At 39.1% G+C, this 18,773-nt stretch overlaps 1 protein-coding gene across 1 annotated transcript in view; it reads right to left on the bottom strand.

Moving 5' to 3' along the window:
• LOC145461481 (uncharacterized) overlaps nucleotides 1–18,318 on the bottom strand; it is a 479,224-nt gene extending 460,906 nt beyond the window's left edge. Inside the window, 3 exon segments of the mRNA XM_081445648.1 lie at nucleotides 8,287–8,290; nucleotides 14,806–17,222; nucleotides 18,249–18,318. Coding sequence (XP_081301774.1) covers nucleotides 8,287–8,290; nucleotides 14,806–17,158 — 2,357 coding nt within the window. The 5' untranslated portion in view covers nucleotides 17,159–17,222; nucleotides 18,249–18,318.
• Between the last annotated feature and the right edge of the window lie 455 nt (nucleotides 18,319–18,773).

The following is an 18,773-nucleotide window of genomic DNA, read 5'->3' as shown; positions in this document are numbered from 1 at the left end:
ACCGAAGGAACAGGCATCGTTGGTGTCGATTTACGTGGTCAGAATAAAACATGGACTACGGACTGCAGATTGCGGACTGCGGACTACGGTTTGGGTATAAGACACGGAGTTAGGTGTAAAACGCGGACTAAGCATTGCGGAATGGGTACAAAACACGGACTCAGGTATAAAACGCGCAGTGCGGACTAAATGTGACCTACCGACTACAGTCCGTGTTTTTTATTGACCGGTCGTAACTAATAATACGTAATACATGTACAAACGAGAACAAACCCTCTCGTATGCACTTGCTTTGCGATCAATGCATTTGTTTTCACCACTACTGGAGGGAGGCCAATTTCACGCCTACCTAACAGCTCACGCACAAAATGCTGTTCCCAAAATTTTTGCTTTTTTAACATACCAAACCTACCAAAACTCAAACGCACTCTTTAATCTACAATTACTACTTAACAATTAGACTATGAGCTCGAGATTTCTACGAGGTGAAAGTTGATTCGGCCTTCAGTCTCATCAACTATCGCCTCGATCATAGAAATCGAGAGCGAATAATCTACTTGTTTTAGTAGAATTCTAACTGAAATCTCCTTCGAAAAACGATTCCAATTATTTCTGGTCTGAGTATTAAACTTTACGCTTTAGACTATTCGCGCGGACTGAATTAATTGTCAATTTGACATTTGCAATTGTGTACGCGCGCTTATCAGTTTCTTTCAAAACTTTCGAGTTTCTTTAATTCAAGGAACCGTAAATGCCCTCCTTTTAGTCTTCTCGGGAATTTTGTTTATTCATTTGTTTCTAATTTTTTTTTCAAAACGTCAGAGAAACGTGGAAACGTTACAATTTTGTCGACTACACCAAGCCACTGCACCCAAATGGCTGATAGTGTGCAATGGCCTAAGCAATCAGCATTTGCATTAGTATACTAGTGGAATTCTACTAATAGTTATTAGTATAAATCTACTAGCGTTCTATCACGAATGCCGTTCTCTGATTGGCTACGCTACTCACTATCTATCCTGTGATAGATAGTGAGTAGCGTAGCAGCGTGCCCTTGTTAGCAAAATGACGGACGTTTCTTGGCATTTTCGAAGTGTCTGTGAAGAGAATCTAGATAAAGTTTTGAACGACTAGTAGATTTATACTAAAGCAATTAGATTATTCGCTCTCAATGTTTATGAAAAACGAGCTCCAACTAAAGTGAAGTAGTTATTACCCGTCTGCCAAATTGTATGGAATTTCACCGAAGGAAACGCGAGAAAATTCACTATCAGTTTTGCTTTTTGTGCTCATGTTGACGTCATAAAATATCAAAGATCTCTGACGTTTTCCTTTGAGCGCGGGCAGATTACTTGAGCCTTCGTCCTAAGCGCACGTGCGATCGTAAAACTATAGGGAGTCACCTTAAGGTGATTCCCTAGTAAAAGAACCCGCCATAGATTTCCCATGAAACTTGGTATGCTGTTGTTACAGAACAAGGAGTTATTAAAAACGTAATAAAAGGAAGGATCACCGTGCTTGTTTTCATGCCACAATGCTGAAAAATATGGTTATTTAGATGACTTTTGGTAATCTCCGTGCGCAACAAATAAGCTCGATTATTTTTCAATGCAGCGCGTTATATCACACAGAGTTTGGCTTTCTTTGATTGTTCATTCATCTACGTCCCAGAAAAAATGTCTTCAAATACCCTGCATTTTTTATCCTTTATTGGAAACATAATTTGGACATGCGCTGTTGGGCCCGTTATGTGTCCCTCTGTAGAATTTATTTCATTTGCCAAAAAAGTAGCCATAGATTTCTGCTAATTTTTTAAAATGCGGGCGTATTGTGTTGCTGACCGTACATTCCTAATTGCACAATAATTCAACATGAAATTGGAATAGAGCATTACTCCAGTGCACAGGTCAGGTGTGCCTCTTCCTGCCCTGCCATTCTTATGATGGTATGCTTCAATGATTCCTGAAGGTCCATAATGGATTATGGCTTTAACCTCTCATTTCAGGGGCGGATCTAGGGGGAAGATGCAGGGAGTGCACACCTACCCCCCCCCCCCTCCATCCCCTCCGAGATGAAGTCTTCTCAGGGGCTAGGGTTAGATCTTCCTGTATTATGTTTTATCTTACGGTAAATAATTAATACAAAATCAGAGTTAAGAAAAAGAGCAAAGGTCAGGTTTGCATCACCACTGACAACTTGAACAGAATACGCAATGTTCTTTTTATTGCGAATCTGATGAAGAATGACAGACTCTTCCATCTCCAAGGCTTAAATGATTTTGTCTTTGGCTTTCTTAGTTGCTTTTGTGGTGAGCACAACAGCAACTGAAAAGCACCTTTACAAACTTAATCAGCTGTCAATTTTTTGATGGGAAGAATTATTTTTGAAGGGCCAGTTAATAGTTTGATATCTGTATTTAATAGAAATTACATAAAGCCATGAAGAATGCTAAAAGGACTGACTGATCGCAAAGAAAAAGAATTGTCACAACTAAATAAACTGTGTTGAACTAAAATGAGACATAATATAAGAATAGTATTGAATAATTTTGATTGTATTGTTAAAGAAGTTATTAAAGGCCCAAAACTGATGTACAGTTCTAACATATATTTGTCATTTATATATCTCTGCAATATCAAAAGACAATACAAACATTAAAATCAATGAGCCGATATTTTCAACCAGGAGAAGGTGTTACACAATTATGTTAAGTGTTTTACATTGTGGCGAGCGGTCAGAACTTGCCTTGACAAAACCCACATTTCATATACACTGTTTTCTTAAGATTAATTTGGAATAAACCACGAGATACACACTGTCGGATACAATGGGCTTCATTAATGGGACTAGGCCGAAGCCTTTTCCTATAAGTTGCACTTGTAAATATGGATCGCCATCGGTTAAATCCATAAACGACTCCGGGGTCCCTAGCACGACTTGAAATAAACCGCCCTCAACTCCTTTTTTGCGTGTAACGTCCATCCCCAATAAAAGCTGCTTGTACACCTAGTGAAGTAAGGACCCTGGCTCGGTCCTGCATAAGCGAGTTAAACAGAGAGGTAGCCAAAGCACAACTAGTAAGCTTAAATCGGACTCATCCACGCAACATCGACGATGCATGATCGGGAAGGACTGAAAACTTACGGGTTTTCCTGAGGCCATTTGCTGTGAAACTAAAACATCTTTCCCTTTTCACAAATTCAAAATAGCTGCCTGCTGTGTTTCCCTAAATTTGTTGATGTGAGAGAGATTTCAAACACACTTTAAAGCAAAAAAGAAAACCCATTAGAACTTCCATTAGAACTAACATCCACCATGTTGGATATACAAAACACTTCAACTGCTCACTCTCGGTTTCTATCGGCTTTAATGGCGAGTGTGAAGCCCCAAAGCAACTATCAGCTGGTAAATACCTATCGCAAGCACTCCCGCTGGCGAAAATAGCAGAATAAATAGCATAAATTAGCATTCGCGTAAATGTCTTTGTGTAAGCAATAAAGCCTACATCAGCGGGAGGAAAGAAAATAATTTAGAAGAAGGAGTATTTGACACTTTATTTATGCTCACTTTTTGGTTTTAGATGATGCTTCTTGCTTCGAGAAAACACATTCTTTGATAAGGTTTCACCACAGTCTCAGCAAATCGAGTTGCACCTCATAATTACAAACCGACTATTCGATATGTGACCATTGTTCAATCGAGCTCGTTTTTTGGCTATAATGTGTCTAATTGGGCTAGGTTTTTAAGCCATCACGTTATAAAACGCCTTGGAAAATTGAGTAGTTTCACTAAAATTTGAACTAATTAACATATTCCGGACACTTGACACTTTTAGCGCAAACACGTAATTAAGCCGAAAACACAGGTTTTGAATGAAATTATTGCGCTAAACTCTGCTGCACAGCTTAAAACGGATGACTTACTTTTACATGCCGTCCAGCTATGCTCCATTTTATGCTGCGGTCCAGATTATGTAAGGATTAGTTCATTCGGTCAAGGGTCATGACTTGAAGCACACAAGGTAACGTCAGTCCGTGGCGCTCCTTCACAATTGGCTATAACGCACAGCAATGGAAATGAAATTTTCAAGATCAGGAAATGCATTATTGTCCCACAACAAATTTATTTCATCAATCCTTACAATTTGTGGCCTCTCGGGAAACTCGAATTTAATGTGCTTTTGTACTCTACTTGTTCGATGGCGGCTATTTCTTCTATTTCAATGGCGGCTATTACAAGGTGTGGAAATACCGTAATGAATGATTCGATTTAGCGCCCCGGGCGCTTATTTACTTTTGGTACCTCAAGGGAGGGCGCTTATTTCCTTTTTGAGAAACAACGGAATGTTCAAAACGGATCGACTTGTTGTCCATGGATCCGTCCTGGCCAGAACGACCAGCCGAGCAATCGCCACAAACTTTGACGTAGAGATCATTCTTGTGAAGGAATTATGCACTCACATAGCCATAGTAGTTGAGAAACTCAGACGAAGACCAGCACCGTTGGTGTGGGAGGTGAACCACCGTTGATACAAACTCTGACAGCGCTGTTATTAATATTATAATCTAAGAAAAGGGGCGCTTATAAGAATGGAGGCGCTTATTGGAACAGGGGCGCTTATAAGAATGGGGGCGCTTATTTGAATTGAGGCGCTTATTGGAATAGGGGCGCTTATTAATAAAAACACATTCGAAGGGGAGGGACGCTTTTTCGGAAGGAGGTGCTTATTGGAAGGAGGCGCTAAATCGAATCATTACGATTAAGTTTTTTTTTTTTTTACTATTGCATGCAATACTAACATTACTTACACTGCTAAGACTTCTTAAAATACTAACATCACCTACAATACTTACATTACCTACAATAACAATATCACTTACGCCACTACTGACATTACTTACAATACGACCGTTACTTACACCACGATCACTACTAACACTACGATTACACACTACAACTACTACAGATACTCTGCCTACACAACTGATAATACAAATCTTGCTCTACATTGTACTCTAATTATACAATTACTTTTTGTGTTAACAAGATACTTTATATAAAATTACAATACAGGTATTTGAATTGTCATAAATGTACATATAAATTTACGTAACTTACATAGTTCCATATGATAGAAAGAAAAGAAAAGAAACAAACAAGCAGCACTTACTCCTTTACAAAAAAAATTGGATTGTTATTCCAAACTAGGTTCCATTTTGCCTGAAAATGTTTTAAGCTTAAGATGCTTTGAGAGGCTATAAGCTTTTCAATTTCATATTTTCTCTTGACCACCTCTTCGAAAGGCAAAAAGAGAGGGATTTGTTTATTTTTGCGGCAATTCCATAAATAAATTTTACCTAAAATGATAAAGTAGTTGAGCAGGTTAGATCTTTGATCTAATATTCCTAATATAATGTTGATATATTCCAGTTTTATTTGCTCCCCGGTTACTGTCAACCAAAGGTTTTCAAATTTAGTCCAAAATTTTGTTGAGGAGCATCGATAAAAGAAATGTTCTAATGTTTCTCGAGAGGTTTGACAAAACGTACAAAGATCACTTTGAATCCTTCCGATTTTTGCTAATCGGGTATTCAAAAACAAAACGTCGTTTAAAATTTTGAACTGAAAACATTGTACAAATGTTTCAAGAGCAACTGATTTTGCCAGTACAAACGCTTTTCGAGTCTCTTCTTCACTTAGCCGGTTAAAATCTGACATTAGTTTATAGAACCTCTTGAATGTTTGGCTTTTTTTTGAATGAGAAAAGCATAAAAGTTTCTACGAAATTATTGGTTCTTAATAGTTTTGATAGTTTATGATAAAATTGAACAACTTCTGCATCTTTGTTGAGCCCGTAGATATTTGCAATTGTATAATTTTCCTCTTTGATCAAAGCTTCAAACAACAAAAGTCTTTCACTCGAATTAATCTGTCTGAGACAACATTATATCAATGTCAAAGCCGTTCTCTATAAGCACCGCGACACCTCTGGCGTTTGTACTCCCATGAGAAAATAATATCTCTGCACCCCATTCTTTTTTTCACTGAGCCTCACGCTCCTTGCTTGAACGCGTTTCTTGTAAAAATATCAAATCGGCTTTTTGCTTTCTGCACCAGGAAAATATTGCTCTTCTTTTTTCAAAAATTACTTAGGCCTCTCGCGTTTAAGGATAATAATTTAATTGTATCAGGCTTCGAGTTTTGTTTACTCAGCATTTTAAACTATATAAGGGAGGTTGTTTCATTGCCTGGAGTAACTGCAACTTTTTTAAATACAATGATGTTAGAGACAATTTTTTCAATATGCATGGTATCAGTTTAAAAGTAGAGATTATTGCATCCAACAGTAAAGTGTGCCGCGCAGTGCAAGCAAGAACAAAAATCAACACACACACAATGACAAAAACACAGATACATATAAACGAAAGCGCACTTGCCATCCTGTGGTTGCAATGCACTCCCGTCGGGATCTCCACATAAAGGCGATTATCACTCGAATTGAACTAGCGTACTTATACTCAATCTTATACTTAAAGAAGAAAACTAAAATAAAGCCAAAAGAGTATTCTAGCTCTTAGAGCTTGACATACACTGCAGTGGAACCCTGGTAATGTTCTTACAATAACTACACATGATATGTCATTATCGGTGCTAATAGATGTGAACTCGAATTAATAACTAGCGTAACGAACAAACTCACCATTCAATATCAGAATGTTAACAGCGAGATAACCTAGATCAATATCAATCGAAGATATTTAAGCTAAATATTAATAAACGTCAAAGCGTAGACATGTTCCTCTGTCAGTAGATCGATTTCAAAAACAGAAAAATAAGAAAGTTGAACGTATTTACTCATCCGGAAGCTTGAAAGATTTTCATTTTGAGCAGTTTCGATCCTCGAACAAAATTTGTGACGGTACCGACCAAGGTATGAATGCAAATTCGACATCACTTCTTTCTTTAATCCCCTTGAGATAGTCTTTTCGAAGCTTTCCTCGGTCTTTACGGACGTTCTTTGAGACATCATCAGAAATAAGAATCTGACTGTCCAGAAAGGGATTGTCCTTCAAAGCATTTGAGGCGACTTTAAGAATTTGAACTTTGTCAGAATACCTCAAAAGATAGATATGAATCGGCCTAACCGTAGAGGTGTTTGCCTCCGTGGCTCGTTGGTTGACATTCGTTCGATGGGCCCTCATCACCTCAACGTTTTGAAGTTGCATGTGTCTCTCGAAGAATTCAACCCTCAGGAAATCTTCTAAGGAATTGTGTGCGGCTTCTGCACCTTCCTTGAGACCCCAGATAACAATGTTATTTCTCTTCGACCTATTTTCCAGGTCCTCCATCTTTTTATAAACTGACGCTAATTCTTCACGGCTCCGTTTGCGAGTCAGCTCATTATCTACATCTATCATTTGCGCGTCCAGTGAGCGGTAGTCTTTCAGGGCATCAACGTCGGCAGTGGTTTTTCTCTGTGAACTCTCTAAACTAGATAATTTCTCAAGGATACTATTTAACTTTGTTTCCTGTAAGTCTCTTGACTCGAGTAAGTCGTCCATTTTGGCAAGGACGGCGTCCAGCTTGTTTGAGGTTGAGTCAGTATTGGACATTTGTAAGGTTTTAGATCTGGTTCTCACATTTATATAGAACGTTTATTGAGCTTAGAAGATCGTCATCCGTCGAGAAAATGAGATTGACCAACTTCAAAGTGGAGAGCTCAAACTCGTGCGTCCTACCTGCGTCGCGTCATCACGTGACCTCGCCCATTACGATTAAATTAATACAGGATCAACATCTCTTGGTTTATGTCGTTAAGTTGGGAGGGAAAGGCTTTAACATAACCGGAACATCATTTCGTTCGTGATCAATCAATCAATCAATCAATCGATCGATCGAACGAACGATTGATCAATCAATCAATCGCTTTATTAACGTAGTATTTAAATGGCCCTTTACCCTGGAGCTTGTCAATGGCAGTTTATCGTACCCTTTCTGTGTTATTTGTATTTTGCGGTCTCAGTGTGACCGCGCCATCTTTATGCTTTAATCCAAAAATTCTTGACATAATACGATGACCACATTCCAAAGCAAGAAAGCATTTATGATGGACAGCAGTTACACTTCTTCACAAAATCTTCAATCCGACTCAGGTAGACTTGTGTCTTGAAATATCTCGATCACAGCTAAGCAAAGGAACCATTTTCACTGACTCCGGCAGTTCGTATCGGAACCGCGATGGCCGCCAACAATGGCACGAAACGAACATGTACTGCTCTCCATGACGTTTCTATTCTAAGACGAACGATTAAATTACGCCAAAAAATAGATCTATTGATCAAGAGTTCAAAATAGATCTATTGATCAAGAATTCACTGGATTAGAAACTCTGGAAATAGTAGTCTTTTCAGATTTACGAAATGGGTACTTAAATACTTAGGAAAATATTCAGCACATGGTTATTATGAGCTGTTACCTTTCTTTGCAAGATTGCCATTAGACACAACGAACGTGGAGCGAGGACGATCCAGTCCTCCAACCCCCCCCCCCCCACCCTTTTTAATGACGCATTTTTTTTCGTTCCTTCTAAAACATCTGTTCCTTGCTAAACATCATACATGGTAGTGATTACTGTATACAGGTCAAACTCTTTTCTGCCACTTCTTTTCGTGATATTTTCCGTGAAAACTAAAGCTAATTCGATTTTGTATTTCAATTTAAATGTTTACACAGTTGTAATGATGCCCTGATTTTCTGAGATGAAAGTGTATTTGGGCTGCGAATTTCCTGCCTTACGCCTTTTTCAACCCAGATTCAAAGATCAGTAATCGGCTAGTTTGATATTTCTTTTAATGCATAAAAGTGCACCCATGTCTGTATAGTGCTAACGGGCTTATAGACATATTTCGGGAAACCTGGTCACAGACTAAGGCCATCGCCAAAATGTTTCGCTTCCCATCGCCCTAGCGAAAGGCTATTTTTCGGATAAATTTAAAATAAAAAACCTTTTTAGGCGCATTGCCTTCTGCTTTTTTCCGGTGTTGCCATGTTTAGTACCTTTCATAAATATCTTCAAGTGACTCTGACATCTAAATCAGATCTCATGACGACGTCTTCGGGCACCTGTGAAAGTGAGAGTGGCAAAATGGAACTCATGGCCGTGAAAATATAATCACGGCTTGCTTGAAATAATTTATTTGCTAATTTTTCAAAATTTTCTAAGGAATTGCATGTCATTTCGTGCATCAGCTAACAAACACTTTACACGTGGAAAAATCATTGATCCCGACATGCGTTAAAGGCTGAATAAAAAGGTCGTGATACTGGCTGTATAGTTATTTCTGAGAGGCTTACGGATATATTCAGGAACTTTACACAGTTAATGTTCTCATAGAAGAGCATCCATTTCAGGTTCAAGGGATTCAACATTCTGTTTTAAGACTCAAGATTCTGTTTATGTGTCTTTTTACCTAATATATGAAAAGGTTTTTGCGATATACCGAATGGGCAAAATGGGTATGGTAGTTTTTATCAGTCGAACTTAAAATCAAACATTGTTATAAACAAAATAATGAGTAACATACTGTTGCACTTGGGGCGTCTGTGGGTTACTGTTCATAACAGGTTCTCTCTTGTAATTGACATTGCTCATCCATAAAAACATTTCAGTTTCACAACACCTGACGTGCCAAGTGGAAACAAATACGAAATTCTTGTGTTCACGTGGTTTTGTCAAAAGGCCGTTTATGGCATTTGAGTATGTTCACAGATATTCACGCAATAATTGCTCAACTAGAAACTGAAATAATAGTGAGTTATCTCCCTTGCGACTAGAGGAAGAAATCTTTTACGACGTGTTACATCTTTTCCTATCTGACATGCTTTAAAGACAGACTGGGCAATTTTAGAAGAACTTAGCTTGCGAGCAGGCTCACCTTTGAATCACGCGCATGAGCGGCGAAGAACAACGCGATCCGGCGGGAAGGAGTCTGGTGAAGAGGCGCAAAGAAAGTGAGCTCACTTTCTTGTCCCGCGGCTACGCCGCGCGCGCTCGTGCTCCAACCACGAGAGCCTGCTCGCAGGTTAAGAAGAACTTAGCTGATGTCGCTCGATCTTTTGTAATTGTTCATGCAGATTATCAAGATACGAGAGAATGTGAATTTATTATTCATGTCAGTCACTTCAGAATAAACTTTCCACGATACGATCGCTGACATTCTTCCTCATTTTCATTGTAACAGACCACGACATCACAGAATCAAACAGCTTCGAGTTAGCCATAAGTCTTCGTTTTCGGTTTTAATGAATGTCACAGCTCTACATTATTCTCAACTGAGAGGGTAAACAATACCATTTTAGCTAATTACTACAGTAGGTTCCCTTTGAAAAGTGAAAAGTACGAATTGCAGATTCGGGTGTTTCCAGAAATTCCAAGAAAACAGATATTCACAAAATGCGCTTCAAGAAATTAGTTTAGAAATACTATGAAGTTCCCAGAGGAAGCACCCCGCCATTACCTTATTTAAAATCTCCCGCATCTCACCTCCCGAGGATGCGTAGGGTATTTTCACGCATGCTTGATGAGTACGCCTTGAAATGCCCTAAAAACTAAAGCAATTCCGATTTCAGCGGTCACTATGCTCAGTGCCTCCCTCCCCTAGTATGGCAACTTGGTACACGCGACTGTAAATTATTTGATGCGCCTTTCGAAATTTAAACGAGGTTTTACTGGAGCTACTGTCAATCGAGCTATATCAGAACGATTAAATTTAAGTTTCATCGGCACGTACTGCTGCTTCTGCAAAACATCCACCAACTGTTGTTGTTTTTCCTTGTACAATAAGGCTAGTATAAATATAAACATTTGTTTGTAGTAGAGAGTTGTTTTCGTTACGGGATAGAGTGAAGTTCTACTGACACAATTTTTTCCCACCATCATCATGGTGTGTGCGATTCATTGCAGTCCATTCTTACACAAAGTTTCGGCAGGAATATAAAGCATGTGCTACAGCAGGTCAGTAATAGATTTCTAGCAGATTACCTCTGGCAGGAAATTTTATTCTTGGACCTACCGGCCTATTAGAGGAGGTTTTTGTAGTATCCTGAATATTTAATGGCAAATGTTATCATTAGAAGACGGTATTTCATGGCAAGGGAAATTCCAGCGCTCTCATTGGTTCTTTCTGGGTCGGGATTTTGCCAAAAGAAACGTTTCCATGGAAACGGTCACAAGCCGTGTATTTCTTGCTTTCCAAAGCACGTCCTGAGGGTCATATATACTAACCTAGCTTGCTCGAGCCGTACTGGGGAATATTGACCTTCGCGCGGTCGACTTTGTACGGACCTCGCTGCGCTCTGTCCGTAATGGCACGACCTTGGGCCATTATTCCCCAGTGCGCTCAAGCAAACTAGGTTAGTAAGAGGTTAACATTTACGTTGTTTCTAAGAAAATATCCTATTAATTACCGTTGTGGAAAATACAATATAGAAAACTTTTTTTTATTTTTCTATGTGCAACTCTACAAAATGCTCAGACACCGGGCGTGAACTTCCGGAAATCATGCACTTGATCCCGGCATGCATTTACTTAGCTGCTGCAGATTAGTGAAGGCAAACCAGGAATGCATGGTTTCCAGTGTCGACTGCAGCTCTGAACCGATAAGAAAGGGGATAGTGAGTAAACTGTGTGATGAAAAAAATGATCTCACTTTATTTACAAGAGACACTAGAACACACATCCAAAACTATCTAGTGCTAAAGTTAAATCGAATTAAAATTTCAAACGCATTGATGTAACTATCGAGACAGTAATTACTCTAAAGTCATCATCAGTTCTCGAGGCGCCAGTAGGCGCATATTCTAAAGTAATACAAGATATTTGCCAGAGGCAAATTAAATTAAATGGTATTATAAGGTGATCAATATCATTATCAAGTATTCAAACTGACAGCTTTCTTAACTGGGCTACCTAAACTCAGTGATTGATGCGTTTTGCAAATGAACAGAATCTGCAAACAATCCAATACGCTTCAGCAAAGTACTTTTCCTGCTCAGTTGTGTTTTTGTTTGTTGAGTTCCTGGACATTAGTAAAAGTCAAAAAACTGAGAGACGAAAACACAAAGAGAAAACTCATCCCCACTAACAATTTAAAAAATAGAACTTTTAATATGATACCATTAACGACACTTTTTAAAAGTAATGGCGCACTGTTTAAATCGCTAGTCAGAAGTTGTGTCGTGCGCGAGGTGACTCCTGGGTGAAAAACAACTGGAATCAAGCAAACACTTATCCTGAAGGAGAAGGCAAATTCTAGGTTTGGTACGAAGGAAATTTTAATTTTTCATACATTATAATCGCTCGGTAACAGTGGGTCGCGGGAGGGGTGAGTGGGAAACATTCTCAACAGCGACAAATTTTCACCATGTAAGTAGGCCCTTAACTTGCAACCGACACTGAACCACCAGTCGCTTAGCGGCGATAGTGGGTTAAATCGAAGAGATTTAGACTTAAAAAACACTAAGAGAAAATTAATTCTCCCTACTCAATTACCGTATAGTTTTGTTAACGTAAGTTCTGAGAATTTAGTGTCACATCAAGACGATTGGTCTATACTCATCACCTGTCTCCCGGACAATGTGTTGATGATCTTTAACTAATGGCTACTCACTTTCTGATCTCTAGCTATTACTTTCCTTTCTAGCTCGTTCATAAGACTTGCCACGGAGTTATTTCTTGAAAAACCTCACTCGTCCATTTGATTTAAAATTGTCTCTATTCGAAGGACATCTCACACGGAGAAAAAGTGGCAACGAATTTAAACAGTGTTTATTTGATGCATGTGAGCGCAATCTTAAATTACAACGCTTAAAAGCCTGGAAACGTAGCTGTTACCATGCGTCTCTGTAAAAACAGGAAAATAACCCTTGGCTACACAGACACTCATGATCAGAGTGCGCACTCAGTTGTTAGAGGTTATTGCTGAAAAGTATCAAACAAAAGCGTCTATAAATCACATTGTTTGTCCAGTTGATGATTTACATGTTTAGCATAAACACTCACGCTTCATTGGCGAGGGCGAGGCTTCGAGAGAACTACCAACAGATCAAATCGTTGCGCGAGTGTTCTAAATGCAAACGATTTCAAGAACCGTTGCTGACATGTCTAGCAGGATTTGGATCTCGTAACTTATGACATGCAATGGCAACAGTTTCGTTAACGTTTATTAGCTTGCCCCTCCCCCCCCCCCTCCCTCCGCCAAAAAAGCGTTTTGTTTCTAACAAATACTTACCGTTATATCCCAAAGTCAAATGTCACGTTGTCTCCAATCAGCATAAACGGCGCCCAATCGCGAACGTTGTTAAAGCCGTTACCTCTCATCCATTTCATGGCCTGGTGAAGAGATTCACTGGCACTCTCCCCACGAACAAGATGCTCGTAGAAACGACACATTAGCTGCTCTGTTGCTTCGTCACTTATGGCCCATAGAGCCACCAAAACGGACCGTGCACCGGATCCTAAGAACGCTCGAGCGATCCCAACGACTCCTTCGGCTCTAATCTGCCCACGTGCACTATGACAGCAGCTAATTACCACCAGTTTAGCTCGCAGTTGAACTTTTGCAATGTCAGACATCGTCAATAGGTAATCTTCTTCTTCTGGAAGCCTGTTAGGAGGTCCTACTGGAGAAAGGGCAATTTCTCCTCTTTCGGCATTACCATGGGCTGCAAAATGTATCAGACTCACTGAATGTAGCCCGTCAAGTACCGCCTGCTTTGTTGCCTGCCGTCCCAACAAAGGTTGAACACCTAGCAGTCGTCCAATCCTGGCTGCTTCATTTCCTGCACAGGGTAACCTAGAAACCCACCTCTTCGTTCCTTTGTAACGCACGGTACCGACAACTGGATCCCCCACTATCAGAGCACCAGTCTGACTGTGATAGTATACAGGACTGTCCTGAATGAGCTTGAGAGTCGTCAAAGAAGGAACGATGCGGATTCTGAATTTCTCTGATAAATACCTCCCGCCTTCATCTGTTAACGCTGGAAATGGAACTTGGTTTAAGAAGCGATCAGGAACAACAATGAGCTCGGGCTCCTCAAGTAGATCAGCTACCGGACGGATTAACGCTCTGTAGTACAAAGAAAGGCTCGATTCGGAGTTTTGACTTTCTTCATCTTCTTCCTCTATAAGTCTCAATGCAGCGAGGTTCTCAACGTCACTTAAAGATCGATCTTCGCAATCTTCCTCGGATAAAATACCAAAGCTCCGAAAGCTTTTTTCGAAGAAATCATGTAACTTGCCAACTGGTCCGGCACCAATTAGTTTCTCATCCACTGTTATTCTTCGGAACTGAATGATTCCTCTGGTCTTGAGAATCCAGAAAGACAGATCATTATTATAATAAGAAATGTACAGACAAGAGGAGTTACTTTCTTTTTTCATAATATTTTCAATACCAATCCACGATTGCGGATCAGCCGAGATTTGGCTTTTAAGAGAATACTGAATTGCCATCAAGTCTGCTAATGCTCTAGCCCGAGCCAGCTCTAAAACATAAAGTGCATGGTTCGGATTTCTCGAAAAACAAAGGAATGCACTAAGATTCCGGTAGGGAAAATAGCGATCATCTGAAGACGATACCTTAAAATCGTCGTTGTCCCCTAACAAACTTCGTAAAGTTTCGCTTCTGTTCATACTCAAAAACAGACAGTCAAACGCTTCCTGGATCTTGTCCTGGCATAATTTCACCACTGAAATATTAAAAAGAAATTTGAACTCGCTGTCTAAGTCTTCAATATCTCGACTAATTGACAATGCCTTTTCAAGATAACCTTCAGCCATGACGTATTCACCGAGAGATTGATACAATGCTCCTAAGTTTCCGTAATCTGCTGCTTCTCCTTTTTTGTCACCAATTTGTATTCTGATGGCAAGTGCTTTCTCAAGATATTCTTTGGCTTTGTCATATTCACCAAGAGATGTAAACACAGTTCCTAAGTTTCCGTTTGAAGTGGCCTCTCCCCGTTTGTCACCAATTTGTATTTTGATGGCAAGAGCTTTCTCAAGATATTTTTTCGCTTTGTGATATTCACCAAGAGATGAAAACACAGTTCCTAAGTTTCCGTAATCTGCTGCTTCTCCTTCTTTGTCACCAATTTGCATTCTAATGGCAAGTGCTTTCTCAAGATATTCTTTGGCTTTGTGATATTCACCAAGAGATTGAAACACAGTTCCTAAGTTTCCGTAATCTGCTGCTTCTCCTTTTTTGTCACCAATTTGTATTCTGATGGCAAGAGCTTTCTCAAGATATTCTTTGGCTTTGTGATATTCACCAAGAGATGTAAACACAGTTCCTAAGTTTCCGTTTGAAGTGGCCTCTCCCCGTTTGTCACCAATTTGTATTTTGATGGCAAGAGCTTTCTCAAGATATTTTTTCGCTTTGTGATATTCACCAAGAGATGAAAACACAGTTCCTAAGTTTCCGTAATCTGCTGCTTCTCCTTCTTTGTCACCAATTTGCATTCTAATGGCAAGTGCTTTCTCAAGATATTCTTTGGCTTTGTGATATTCACCAAGAGATGAAAACACAGTTCCTAAGTTTCCGTAATCTGCTGCTTCTCCTTCTTTGTCACCAATTTGCATTCTAATGGCAAGTGCTTTCTCAAGATATTCTTTGGCTTTGTGATATTCACCAAGAGATGAAAACACAGTTCCTAAGTTTCCGTAATCTGCTGCTTCTCCTTTTTTGTCACCAATTTGTATTCTGATGGCAAGAGCTTTCTCAAGATATTCTTTGGCTTTGTGATATTCACCAAGAGATTGAAACACAGTTCCTAAGTTTCCGTAATCTGCTGCTTCGCCTTTTTTGTCACCAATTTGTATTCTGATGGCAAGTGCTTTCTCAAGATATTCTTTGGCTTTGTCATATTTACCAAGAGATTTAAACACAGTTCCTAAGTTTCCGTTTGAAGTGGCCTCTTCCCGTTTGTCACCAATTTGTATTTTGATGGCAAGAGCTTTCTCAAGATATTTTTTCGCTTTGTGATATTCACCAAGAGATGAAAACACAGTTCCTAAGTTTCCGTAATCTGCTGCTTCTCCTTCTTTGTCACCAATTTGCATTCTAATGGCAAGTGCTTTCTCAAGATATTCTTTGGCTTTGTGATATTCACCAAGAGATGAAAACACAGTTCCTAAGTTTCCGTAATCTGCTGCTTCTCCTTTTTTGTCACCAATTTGTATTCTGATGGCAAGTGCTTTCTCAAGATATTCTTTGGCTTTGTGATATTCACCAAGAGATGTAAACACAGTTCCTAAGTTTCCGTTTGAAGTGGCCTCTCCCCGTTTGTCACCAATTTGTATTTTGATGGCAAGAGCTTTCTCAAGATATTTTTTCGCTTTGTGATATTCACCAAGAGATGTAAACACAGTTCCTAAGTTTCCGTAATCTGCTGCTTCTCCTTCTTTGTCACCAATTTGCATTCTAATGGCAAGTGCTTTCTCAAGATATTCTTTGGCTTTGTGATATTCACCAAGAGATGAAAACACAGTTCCTAAGTTTCCGTAATCTGCTGCTTCTCCTTCTTTGTCACCAATTTGCATTCTAATGGCAAGTGCTTTCTCAAGATATTCTTTGGCTTTGTGATATTCACCAAGAGATGAAAACACAGTTCCTAAGTTTCCGTAATCTGCTGCTTCTCCTTTTTTGTCACCAATTTGTATTCTGATGGCAAGAGCTTTCTCAAGATATTCTTTGGCTTTGTGATATTCACCAAGAGATTGAAACACAGTTCCTAAGTTTCCGTAATCTGCTGCTTCTCCTTTTTTGTCACCAATTTGTATTCTGATGGCAAGTGCTTTCTCAAGATATTCTTTGGCTTTGTGATATTCACCAAGAGATTTAAACACAGTTCCTAAGTTTCCGTTTGAAGTGGCCTCTCCCCGTTTGTCACCAATTTGTATTTTGATGGCAAGAGCTTTCTCAAGATATTCTTTGGCTTTGTGATATTCACCAAGAGATAAGAAGAGAGTTCCCAAGTTTCCGTACGAAGTGGCTTCTCCCTTTTTGTCACCCATTTCCTTCATGATTTTTATGGCTTTCTCATAAAGTTCCTTTGCTTCTTTGTATCTATATTGCTGTTCACATATTTTAGCCATTGCTATTGTTAGATTCCTTTCCTCGTCTTTTTTACTACACTTGCGGTAAATTTCAAGAAGTTCCCTGCCGTAGATTAAGGCTTTTGTATAATCAGGGATATGACAATACGCAATGAAAAAAGTTTGATAAATGCAAATGTTGATTAAATTGAAAAGTTTTCCCGCTTTTAGTACTTCGTTATTTAGGCAGATCAAACATTCTTGGCAGACCTCAATGGCCTTTAGACCACGATCAGTGTTGACAAGGAAAGTAGCAACAACCAAGCCAAAAGAGATGGCTTGTAAAATGTCTGTTATGATGCCCATGGCGTCCCTTTCTATAGGCCCTGTCAAGCGGATAACAGGAATCAAGATTTGTAGCTATTTCGAGTAATAATATATTTTTGTACGTCTTTCTACCTGGTTGTCTAAGTGGGTAATGGCGAATTCAAAGCTGGGGGTAGTCCTGTTATGGTTTTTGTCATAGGGGAGCAGAAATAGTCCCAATCTAAAGAAAAGAAAACTGATGAAGATAAGAGGCCGTTGGTTGAATGCAGTTAGTTGTCTTGGCGTGTGTGAAAACCGTCGTGTTGATCATTTCAGGGCAATGCGTTTTTTTCTTAGAGTTGCATTTGACTTTTCGTTTTTCTTTTTTCTTTTCCAGCAAAAATCACCGTTAAAGTTCAGGCTGCTTACTAGTCTTTTTTTTAGCTAAGTATTGCTGTGACTTTTTATCGATCCCAAAATTATTTTATCAGTGTTGGGTCCTTCAAAATCTCTACTCTAGCCTATTAATAAAAATGTGGCCGAGCAGATTGCGTCCGATCAGTAAAAGAAAATCACACTGAACATAGCCGAGCTCAGTCACATTCATATTTTTTTAAAATATATAATAAAACTATGTATCTGGTGTGCTCTGCTAATTCCAGTTCTGGCTACTCTACTCAAATGACGGTGATAATTTAACTGTTTAATGTTTCCCGTTTTCTCCAATCATTGAGCTCGCGAAAGTCCCCCTTTTTTTCCTCGAAAGTGCAGAGCGACTGTGAACAGTTAACGTGATGATTTCAGTCGAATATGAATAACAAAGCTAAATCTGATTTGCACTCACCACTTTTGCTGAGTCACTAGAATGGAACAAAAACCAATATGCGCCGACAACGATAATATTTCCTGTAAAAATTGTCAAGTGGGAAAAGTTAAGCAGATTTTTACTCCAAAACAGTACCTCCAAACAAGAATTCGTTTGATTTATTTCTTCGCGTGACTTACAGCACTCAAAAACTGAAGAAAATCAGTCACGCGATTCATGAAAAATCTCTTTCAGTGTAAATTGAAACTATTAAACATCGCTTTGAAATACACGTTATATGTGTATGAAACAGTATCAATCACGAACAGCTTAAAGTTTACAAACTTACCGTGTTCAGTCTCTCGATCCTCGGACGAAATTAAATCAAAGGTGATCGAGACTGAAGAACAAAAACAAATGCAAATTAAATAGTGGAATTAATTACTGTTGGCAAACTGCAATGCCTTTTAAAGCATATTGCGTTGTTGACTATAGTTAATAGACTGAAATGATTATTAAGCCCGACAAAGTTCTTTGTTGTATGTTTTTGTTTTCATTTAGGTC

This window comes from Orbicella franksi, chromosome 1, assembly GCF_964199315.1.
Source record: "Orbicella franksi chromosome 1, jaOrbFran1.1, whole genome shotgun sequence".
NCBI classification, from domain to species: Eukaryota; Metazoa; Cnidaria; class Anthozoa; order Scleractinia; family Merulinidae; genus Orbicella; species Orbicella franksi.
Note: the sequence above shows the minus strand (reverse complement) of the source record. Positions and strands in the feature narration are given on the sequence as shown.